Here is an 11,581-nt window from a genome sequence, read left to right on the forward strand (position 1 = left end):
GTGATATTAGGTTAGGGAAAAAGTCCTTTTACAAATTGATAAAAAGACTTTTAGCAATTAATATGCTCTATTAATAATTAATATAATTTACTTTAAAAACTTGGCAATTACACCACTTGATAGAGCAACATTTCAATTTAAGAATCTGTATTTTTAATTGCAATACGATAATTTTTAACAGAGTTATGAACAATAAAATCAGAATATTCCTTTTTATTTAATTCACGAATAATTCAGGAACAAAAAATCGTAGGAACATTAAAAAAAAATAATTTTGTAAGGAAGCTTCAAGCTTTCACACAATAGATAGTCGAAAATTTGTTAAAATTTTTTTTGGACACACTATAGCCCTACAAAACGAAAACAAAATGTTTCATTTTTTTCAGCTTATAATTTTCTATGTAAAATTACAAAACACATAAATTTTTTCAAAAATATAGTATAACTATTCAAAAGTAGAGAACTTTCAAAGAAAACTTTTCAACTTTAAACTTTCTTTCTTTTAAACTTTGATTATTTTTAACAAAGATATCGATAGGGGAAGGTCTTTTTTTACCAACGTGTAAAAAGACTTTTTCCCTAACCCAATATGTAATTGTTACATATAATGTAACTAACGCGTAAGCATTCAGTCTTAATTATAAATAAAAAAAGAAGATAAAATGAAGTTTATAGCGTAAGCATCCAAAGCGGGTGGATGTCTAAGAGTGTCTACGAGTATGATACGCTCTTAAGCTTTGAGATTTTGCGTGAGACAATGAGATGAGAGGAGTAGCGGAAGGCGGAGCCGAGTCGAAAATCGAGAAGTGCAAGTCGTATCGAGCCCTGCTATAAAGCATTAGTTGCTCTTATTCTAATTACAATTACAGTTAATCAATTAACAATTAACAATTAAATAATTGTATATAATAATCTGTTTACAATTCTTTTTCGCAATTACTTCATTTAATTGTTTTTAACAATTAATAATTACGAAATATAATTACTAATTGAATTAAGAATTACATTATAATTGTAATTTGTAATTGTTATTATTGAATTGAAACAATTTTGTACAACTCTGCATCAATGTAAGATTAATTTTAATCACAGTTCAATTTACTCTTCATCTTTTTCTTAGATTTGTTAATCAAGATAAAATTAATTCTTACATTCTTGATGGAATCAGGAGTTCCATCAGAAAAAAAGCTAAATAGTAAATTAGAGTTTAGAAATCCATGCATATATGTTTTCGAGAGTAACAAAAAATCTTTGCAGATGAAATCCAAAAGACTTATGGATTGTTACACAAAATTTGTTACAAATTAACGTTTATAAGTGAGAAATAAATAAATTTACTTTACTTTCTGATTTATCCTCGTATATAATTTTTAATTTTTTAAAGGTGGCGAAGTCAGCGTGGTGAAGAAATTTATTATATCTTATCTCATTGCAACCACTAAACGACGAGACCGCTTGCATCCTTCGTGGAAATGGAAAACGGAATGAAGTCGATGAGTAGATTGACTAAGTGAAATAAATTCATATGAATCGCGCGATTTCTAAATGAAACGTACACCATTTGCAGAGATCAATTGTCGATAAACGGAATCACGAGACTTTGAGCACTTGATCTCTATCAATTTCTAATCGTTCAGTAAAACGATGGATATATCGAGGCCGCATCATTGGCTTCTAGCTGCAGTCATTCTGAGTCTTTCCTCGAGCTTGATGACGAGCGAGATAGAGCAATTTACGAAATCTGATTCCTCGGTTGTCGATATGCGAAGAGATGAAACCAATCATACTAGGGTGATGGCAATCCGCCGGCGAAGATACGTGCGATTTCCAACAGGATCTGCTTATCTCCTCGAGACCGATTCAATGCCACATGGTAGGAATTTTGGGCCGCATCCGGTCACGCGTTTCATTCCACAGACTCAATTCCCAGGGTCGTGGAGACAACACAAATCCTTCTGGAGAACTCCCGCCGATTACAACAGGCCGGTGATGTCCCATCGGACACCACGACTGATATTTCGTGACAACGATTTCCTGCCGCCAGTCGGAGGTGGCGCGACTTCCTTTTTCCAGCAGTCTAATCAGTTGCCAGATTTCGAGGACGATATTAGAGGTAAAATATCTGCTTTCTTTTTATTTTTCTCTTTTTGGAATAATACTAAATCTAATCTTTATTACAGCCACTTAGAGCTTATATTTTTCATTTGTGGATTAGTACTATTATATCAATCTCTTTTATCATTTCTGTTTGGAATCTTCTGTCAATAATTTTTTATTTTTCACTACTTTATTCACAAGATTTTCGTAAAAAATTTAAAAATAAAAACAAGATAAAATTTGTGTAAAATCTTTTTTTGTCGTTCAAAGAATTTTTGAAGTGTCATGATCAAATTCTCAAAAAATAAACAAAAAAATAAAAAAAATTTACTGAAAAATTTGATATGGATATTCTGTGCATTGACAGAAAGATTAAAATAAATATTTAACTGAAAATTATAGAGATATGTTTTTTTTACTTCCATTATAATTTCTTGGACTATAAATTGTAAATTGCATATAATTTCTAGTATAATTAAAGGATTCAGATTCATATATGTCTTTGTATATATATATGTATTTGTATATATATGTATACATATATGTTTTAAATACACGTTCTCAATGCTTCAAATGCAGTATTAGAAATTATAGGTTAGACATCTCTAATACTTAGTAGACATATAAGCAATCTTTCGTATAGGCCTGCATTTATCCTTGCTCGTTATTCTTTGAATGCATAATAAATAACTTTTCCCTTTTACTTTCTTCCTTTCCTTTGCGTACTCGCGTAATCCCGTCATTTCTGATAATTCAATTTACTGTGCAAACAGCGCTTCATCAATGGAGTAGAGAAGCGTGCAAATACAAAAATACATTATTATATGAAACTTTCAAAGTATTTAAATTATAAACGAACCAACATATATCTCTTCAATTATAAACGAACCGATCGAATAAACTAACTCGCAAGCATATCTAGAATGTGTAATGCTGGTGCAACAAACTATGACAAATTATTACTAATTTATCATTATGAATCATGTATATAAACCGTATATACAAAAATATTGGACGGTATTTAATCTTAAACAATCTTAAACTAAGTAATCTTAAACAGCTATGAGAGTCAATTAATTCTCATATTCACAGTCATTAATTCTCAATTTCTTTTTTCTTCTAATTTTAAATAATTTGTTTGAATTATTTATTGAATTAGAAATTCTATGCATTTTTTTCAAGATCAAAATTGAACGACCTATTCTTTTTGCAGAAAACATTTTTTTTCTTTTGTTTTACTATGACGTTTTTCCAGAATAGCATCTTTATTTCAGATCTCCGAAAACAGATGCCGGATGATTACCCTAGATTAGAAACAGGTACGTACAACTTGTCAGCGGAATTATAAAGTACGATAGTTAGCCCTAACGATATTATTTCAGGGAATTTCCAATTCTTTTAAAATTTGCGATTTTTGCTTAATTGATCGTCCACTCGCGTGAATTCATAAAAATCAAATGATTAGTCGCGCAATATTCTACTTCTTAATGGCGCGCGAAACTTATTTCCATTACAGTCGACTTCCGTCGTGGTTCAAGACATGGCAATCATTACGACATCGTCGACGTCGCGCTTTGCTGGATGGTAAATCATTGTCACGTTGAACTAGTACGAGATCCTTTTACGATTGCCTAAATATTTCTGTGTAGAAAGTCTTAGAAAAACGATTAATATTATCATGCCGATATTTTTTCTATTAATCGCACTTATTACCTTCAACAGTCTTATCCTAATAAATTTCAGCAAAATTTAATCGTTTAATTGTCGTTTAATATTACTTTGTTTTAGACAAATTATCATAGAATTAAGTTAGAAATCTGATCTTCAATTAAAGTAAAAATCAAATAGTTGAAAGTTTAATTAATTCTTTCTATTTTGCTACACCACAGTCGGAAATTTGTATTAAATTTAATACATTTTCATGTTTCCCAAACAGTCCATCAGAATTTTTGTGTTAATTATCACAAAATAAATATGCTAGAACATGTAAAAGTTAACACAAAAACGTAACACTGACACAATTTGTATTCAAATTGTGACAGTATATTTTTTCAGTATAATTAACATTTATAATATGATAAATTAACATTTATATGTTAAATTGACATATCATATTTTATTCATTAATTATCTTAATATATTAACATTTTAAAATATCTTATTTTTATATTATTTATTTAATTATGGATTGTGTTGTTTCGGCGATTAAGAACTATTGAATTAATTTAATACAAAATATTCAAATAATACAACCTTAAATTAACAATCAGATATGTTAAAAATTTAATACAATGATTTTAAGGATTTCAAGGACCGATTTTAACACAAATACAAAAAGTTTTTTATCCTTATATGTCCAAACTATTAATCCTGGATTTTAACTTGCGGCCGTTTCATCTTTTGAAGTTCGACTTGGAGTAATCGGTGAAAATAAAAACGGCGGCTTTACATTTCCTTCAATTGTTGCTTGATAATTGCATTAAGCATCAATAATTAAGTATCGAAAAATTGATTCGAAAAATTTGCATTCTATAAATAGTTTCAACTTCTAGCACTATTAGAGCCACTGTGTGTGTCTTAAACTATTAATATGTAGTCACAATTGTATCTAGTTGATCGATATTAATAAGTTTTCAATTTTAATAATTGACATCCGATTGAGAGGAGTTCGCATTCTCTCGGAATCTCTCTCATTCCTGTTGCCGGTTTGTAGTCATATAGATTGAGATTAGATTAGTAACCGCAATGACGTCTTTCCGCAAACCTGTTCGGACGTTTTCTTCTTCGGCCAGACTGGAATTGCGACCGCGCATAGCTCGACAGTCGCTCAGGACGATTACGTAACTTGACAGTCGTGGAAGACAAGAGTTTCCATATTTTCTGCAGAGATGCGTCAACAAAAAAGACCGCTGTGGAAAGGCGACGATACATTGTGTACGGACGGACGAAGCTGCGAATTTTTTCTAATGTGCTGGATGACTGCTGGCCTATTGGACGGCAGCTGCGGCGGCATTATGTACGCGTGTTGTCAGCGGAAAGACCCCACTAAAGCTCTCACTGATTATAACCTGATCGAGTCACCTAGAGATCAATCTCGGCCACTTCCACTGGATTTGTACACGGAGACCGACAGCGACGATCGTAAGTCCTTCCTTCGAAAAGCATGCCATCCGTATTTTAACATCACATTTGAAAGCATGAGATCTTATCCATAGACTTCTGTATATTATAACCGCTAATCTAGAATTCAATAAAATGTAAAGCTAATAGCCGTATTTACTGTAAAATAATGTGCACTATACACTAAGAATATGTGCGGTTTAAATTAAATAAATAAATAAATAATAGATATTGTCAATTTTAAATGAAAAAAATTGAAAAATGCCTGTGTTGTATAATTTGATAAATACTAAGTAAGCATATTCAACCCTATAACGGTTAAAACTAGATCTTCTCAATATCTAAATAATTCACAGAATTATCTATATCCTATATATGTACATGCATATATATCATATTTTGTAGTTATTCAAACTGCGCGCCAAAATTTTTTCGGACTTTATCAAACACAATTAAACTGCAATAATATAGACATAGCCTCAGTAGTCTAACGACTTAGGACGCTTGTACGGAATACAAGAGATCCGGGTTCAAATCCCAGCCGGTAATATTTTTCGCAATAAATTTATTTAAGGTTTCGTGTACATTAACACCCTTAATATGATATCGGATCAAAGATTGAGAATTTGCTTATCAATTTAATTTAACTTGTAATATTATTGCAGTAGTTAATTGCATTGCGTTTGATAAAATCCGGAAAAATTTCGGCGCGCAGTTTGAATAACTACAAAAATATATGCACATATTATATATATAGGATATAGATAATTTATTGTGAATTATTTAGACATTGAAAAGATCTAGCTTTGACTGTTATAGGCTTGAATATGCTTATACTTAATATTTAATTTCATTTTGTCTTAATAAAATCTTATTATAATTTGGTAATTATATTAAATCTTTATATCTTGTTTATGATTTTTTTTCCATATTAAATATGATGGCACGGCTTCAATAAAAAAACCGCTGTTGGCGATTTACTCTGTTAGATAGCAAGGAGCAATGATAACTCAATCCGTTAAGTTAAATAACATTTTATTATTTTCAAAACTTCCATATGTCAAAATGTAAATCAATTCATTTCAACAATTAGTTTTTAAAGTAAACAACGTCCACAAATTAAAGTATATGCAGTTATTAAATAATAAACTTTTGAGCAAAGTTTAATGTTCTTGAATAAATTGTCTAACTTTATTGTTTTAATTAAATTAATGACATATTGAATAGTTGCTGTGACGATTTACAGAAATGATAAAACAAAAAACTCGAATTGAGTATAAATTGACGTTATGAATTTACCAGTGTAGTGTAATATATAGAAGTTTGTACATTTATCTTGTCTCTTAAGTCTTTCTTTTTTCTCTTGTTCTTCTTCTTCTAATTTCCTGTCGATTATTTTGTCATCAATTATTTCACGACTCCATACGTTCGTGTGTATTCTAAGCATGCAGTTCCACTTCTTTCCCGTTAAAAAAAATTACACAGTTTCCTTGCCGGATGTCTTCCATTTATCATCTTGAGTTCTTTTTTCTTTTTAATATCAATAGTTCTTTTATTCGTCGACTCATATTTTTTGTTCCTTCGATCTTTTCTTAATCTGCATGTACGTGATATACAATCCAAGCATGTTAAGTAAAGAAGTTCTGCCTTTTCATATGCATGTTTGCCTAAAGATTATTTTTATCGGTATTGTAACATTGTGTTTTTTCCACATGATTATCCGTCTGAATTCCAATAAATGTCTGTTGACGGTCGTCTCCTTGATCCCTTTGCATTTTTCACAGCGAAATAAAAACAGTTTTGTCAAAAGCAAGTGTTCGCTTGAACGAAGAAATGTAATTCTTGTTGGATTAATGAATAAAAAACTACACAATAGAAATCGTAGGTCATTTCTTACAAAGGAATAGTATAAACTCTTGAAATTTATAGAAAGTGTAACAGGCGAGTTGATGTAGATATCATAACAGCTGTCGTCGTTCGCGGATTAATTTTCTATTGGTGAAACGCAGTTTTTCTGTATTGCCATCGGCTCATAAAACTTTGGCGATCTATACTCCGTCTCCTTCTCATAATCTGCTCGATAAAACGCTTCGTTGCATTTGCGACAATCGTGTTTCGCAAGGGATTACTTTAAACAATGCGATGCACTAATAAGCGCATGAATTTATTCGCGACTAATCGAAAAATATCCTTCGCAAGTCTAAAAAAAGTAATAAATCTAAAAGATCTTTTAACTTTCCTATAATTCAAATTGTAATATATTGTGGAATAAAATTAATAGTTTCAGAATTTTTATTCTTCTTAAAATGTTGTAATTCAAAAAATAATTATACCGCATGTGTACAAAAATAGTTAATGTTATCAATAATAATTATCAAGGACATTATTTTAAATTATTGATTTTATAATGTACATATGATGAGTATTTCATGTGAAGATTTTAACTTCAATGAATTATAAATATTATATTGTTTAAGTTATTTATAAAAAATATAATAATCTAAAATAATTTTGTGTGTGTGTGTGTGTGTGTGTGTGTGTGTGTGTGTATATATATATATATATATATATATATATATATCTTTAAATTTTCCAAATTTATGTTCTTCAAATGATGTAAATTTAATTAAAAATATGATTTCCAATTATTATCAATGAATACTTGTTCTTTAATCAAAATTATTTTTATCAACAGACTTAATTTAGGCTAATATTCGAACAATCATGAATAATATTCTTTCACCTGTCAGATGTTCGAGTATAATATAGCACCACGAGTTACTTGATTACCATCAAAATTACTTAGTTATATGCAATGTAGATCAAGACTCAACATTAATATCAAACAGAAGGAGTTTATAAAGAATCATCGCATTACTCCAAGTCCAATTTCGGCGAAGAGAAGAAATATCGTGATCGATTATTATATACCTTTGACAATTTGTGACTCGACTTAAAGGCATTGATGTCACAGAATGTTTAAGCGTTATTGTAATTACAGATTGCGACAGATAGAATTTTCATGTTCTGTACACAGAATAATTTAGGATTCTCTATTTTGTTTATCGCTTTTCGTTACTATTTCAACTATTTCATGTATATATGAATATTTTAATTGCTACAAGAGTTCTACCGTTTCTCTGGAATTAATTTATTTGACCTGCTGTCTATTTCAGAAGGAAAAATTTGGCAACTCTAGAGCAAATCTTCACGCCAAATAATTAGATCTGACAATCATCCTATTAATTTTAACGGCGACACTTTAATTGCATGCGAATCCAGGTGATTGTGTTTTGCAGGTTGCGGCATACCAATCGTCTCGAAACAAATTGCGCAGAGGAGGATCGTCGGCGGTGACGAGGCTGGTTTCGGCAGTTTCCCGTGGCAGGTCAGACAATAATGTGACAATAATGTGAGACATCTTAAGCCTAATATATCATTGAAAAGTATAGAAAGAGGAAATAATAAATTTCAATCTATCAGAAACTGTGTATTCTGATAGATGTTTCGAATATAGATTGAAATCTATTATTCTGTTTGCTTGTACTTTTCAATTGTGTATTAGACTTTAGTTCGGATTTTGATAAAATTATCGTTAAAATTATTTTTTTTTTGCAGGCTTACATACGGATTGGTTCTAGTAGATGTGGCGGCACTTTGGTCAATCGATTTCACGTTGTCACCGCTGGGCATTGCGTTGCAAAGTGAGTGGGGAATTTGCATACGAGTAGCTCATTAGCAGAGGTCTCTATTTGAATTCTTTTTGACGAGAACGTAAAAACTTGTATTTAATTTAAAAATAATTATGTATTTGTTAAATTTTAAATGCAAATTATTACTAATTAGAATATTTAATAAATTTTTCGAATGTTAGAGCGTCAGCAAGACAAGTCCAGGTTACTCTCGGTGATTATGTGGTGAATTCTGCGACCGAATCTCTGCCAGCTTATACTTTTGGAGTTCGAGAAATTAGAGTGCATCCTTATTTCAAATTCACGCCACAGGCAGACAGGTGTGTTCGCATGTATTACTAACAACATCTCATATGAATACCTCGAATGCTGAACAGAACATGAATTCTATTGATTTCACGTCTCTCACATTTGTTTATCAGATTTGATGTGGCTGTGCTTCGATTAGATCGACCGGTTCATTATATGCCTCATATAGGGCCCATATGCCTACCAGAGAAAAATGAAGATTTTCTAGGGCAATATGGCTGGGCTGCTGGATGGGGCGCTTTGCAAGCAGGTGAACTTAGTGAAAAAAATCATTTTATTCGTCCGTTACAATTTTAAATTCACTTTTCATTTCTCATCTTATAAATTCTGGATTAAAATACTTTAGCTCTAATTACTAGATAATTTCTTATAATATCATTAATATAATAAGCATTACTTTGGTGAAAAAAATGTTTATTGATGAAAAATTATTTTTAAAAGTTTCAATATTTTTTAAAAGTAATAAAACTTAACGAGAAAAAACTTTATAAATTTTAGAATATTTCAAAATTATAAATATAACAGAAAGAATTATATAAAAGATTTTTTATTATAAATATAATAGAAAGAATTATATAAAAGATTTTTTATTTTCTCAAGTACTTCTGAAAAGTGATCCAATTAAAAAGATTTGAGAAATTTTCTAGAAAGTTATAAAATTATACAGAAATTCTGAAAAACAATTCTGAAATATTATAAAGAATTTTAGAAAAAAATTTCACAGAGTGACTTACATGCATACACATTCAAAGAGAGAAATAAAGTGTGTCCCACATTTAACTTTATATTGATTTGTTATAAATAATCTTGTCATTGGTTACGTTCAGCACAAAAAGCAGCTTTGCAACTATTGTAAAATTCTTTAATATGATTGATCTTGCCCTTAGTTTCTCACTAGATCTAAATATATAAACCAATTATATTCGAGAATTTTAGAACAGTTGTAAAGCTGCTTTCTCTACTGAACGCAATCATTTACCTTTTATTAATTGTCTCGTTATACGAATTATTTTATTTAGGTTCTAGATTACGGCCAAAAACATTGCAAGCGGTAGACGTGCCCGTGATCGATAATCGTCTCTGTGAACGGTGGCATCGGTCCAATGGCATCAACGTCGTCATTCATGATGAGATGATGTGTGCCGGTTATCGCAGCGGCGGTAAGGATTCGTGTCAGGTAAGCGCTTTCGTCATCGTGGGTGCGTACTGTTTGAACGATTAATTGTCGTTCCGTTTCCTTTTTTTCCCATCTCTTCTTCGCGAATACGTTTTCTCAAAAGTATATTTAAATTTCAGGGTGACAGTGGAGGTCCGTTGATGTTAGAAAAAACTGGTCGATGGTACCTCATCGGCATTGTGTCCGCAGGTTATTCCTGCGCACAGCCAGGCCAACCAGGGATCTATCATCGGGTGGCCAAAACTGTCGATTGGATCACGTATGTCATAAACTCGTAACGCGTCCTCAACCGCGGAAGAACTATTCTCAGGAGGAGAGATCTTGAGAATCCTGAAGAGCTGCGAACTTTGCATGAAACAAAGTTCGGGTATCTTTCATGTCAGAGAATGATTTCCGGGATCTAGATCACGTCTAAGAAATTATTTCTTCGAGTGATCAGTCTGAGAATCAACGTGACAAAAGAATTTAACGAGAAGATTAATTTAAACTGACTTCCAGAGAACGGACCATGCCTAAAGAAATTAAGGGGATGCTGGAGCGACGGCTGAACTTGATCGAGATTGATAGTACAGATCATATAAGGATACTAAATTTATTCGCGTCGTATGTTTCAGCATATTCCAATATGCTTCTGCTATAGCTGCTACTCACTTCAACGAGCGTATTAGAATGAGTAAATGCTATGATAGGAGAGGATTTTAGAGCATGTTAGAGCATGCGAACAAACCTCAGGTGTTCCGTTGTGCATAATGGCGATAACATAATAATACTAAAAACAACCAATCAAATTTTTACCCAAATTGACTTTCCTGCGTAATAATAGCGCTGACATATATTGGAACAGCCAATTAAATTTTTGCCCAATTTTTTCACGCTACTATTGTACAACTACGGAAACGAAACATCTGGTATTTTTACATCATGCAATACAGACTTTTTTTAATTCCAAATTCGATAATAGTGATATCTTTTATTCATTTCTTATATTTATTATATATATCGTTGTGTGTCAAATGCATTCATCTGTCTTTATTTAATAGAGATTCTGTAACATAGAAATAATATCTCTAGATCAAACGTTCGAGAAATGGAAAAGGGCGCACTGTTAGAATACGTGATGGACAATACGTGAGGACAATACCTGAAGAAACTCATCGAGTTGATCAATTGACCGAATCGTGCAATT

At 31.4% G+C, this 11,581-nt stretch overlaps 1 protein-coding gene across 1 annotated transcript; it reads left to right on the top strand.

Annotated features, from left to right (window-relative positions):
• The first annotated feature begins 1,644 nt into the window (after nucleotides 1–1,644).
• Nucleotides 1,645–10,673, top strand: LOC105623307 (proclotting enzyme-like). Its single transcript, XM_012204705.1, has 9 exons — nucleotides 1,645–2,113; nucleotides 3,372–3,416; nucleotides 4,984–5,238; nucleotides 8,517–8,605; nucleotides 8,836–8,921; nucleotides 9,092–9,229; nucleotides 9,332–9,468; nucleotides 10,238–10,395; nucleotides 10,515–10,673. The coding sequence occupies exons 1-9, from the start codon at nucleotides 1,645–1,647 to the stop codon at nucleotides 10,671–10,673; spliced, it is 1,536 nt and encodes a 511-aa protein (XP_012060095.1).
• Nucleotides 10,674–11,581: the final 908 nt, after the last annotated feature.

The sequence above is a fragment of the Atta cephalotes genome (assembly GCF_000143395.1).
Source record: "Atta cephalotes unplaced genomic scaffold scaffold00055, whole genome shotgun sequence".
Classification (NCBI taxonomy): domain Eukaryota; kingdom Metazoa; phylum Arthropoda; class Insecta; order Hymenoptera; family Formicidae; genus Atta; species Atta cephalotes.

Excerpts from the sequence above, each read along its gene's own strand:
- LOC105623307 (XM_012204705.1), top strand. The coding sequence starts at position 1,645 with ATGGATATATCGAGGCCGCATCATTGGCTTCTAGCTGCAGTCATTCTG. Across the intron at positions 3,417-4,983 it reads TTACCCTAGATTAGAAACAG|AGATGCGTCAACAAAAAAGA; the intron begins GTACGTACAACT and ends TATTTTCTGCAG. Across the intron at positions 8,922-9,091 it reads GCTGGGCATTGCGTTGCAAA|AGCGTCAGCAAGACAAGTCC; the intron begins GTGAGTGGGGAA and ends TTCGAATGTTAG.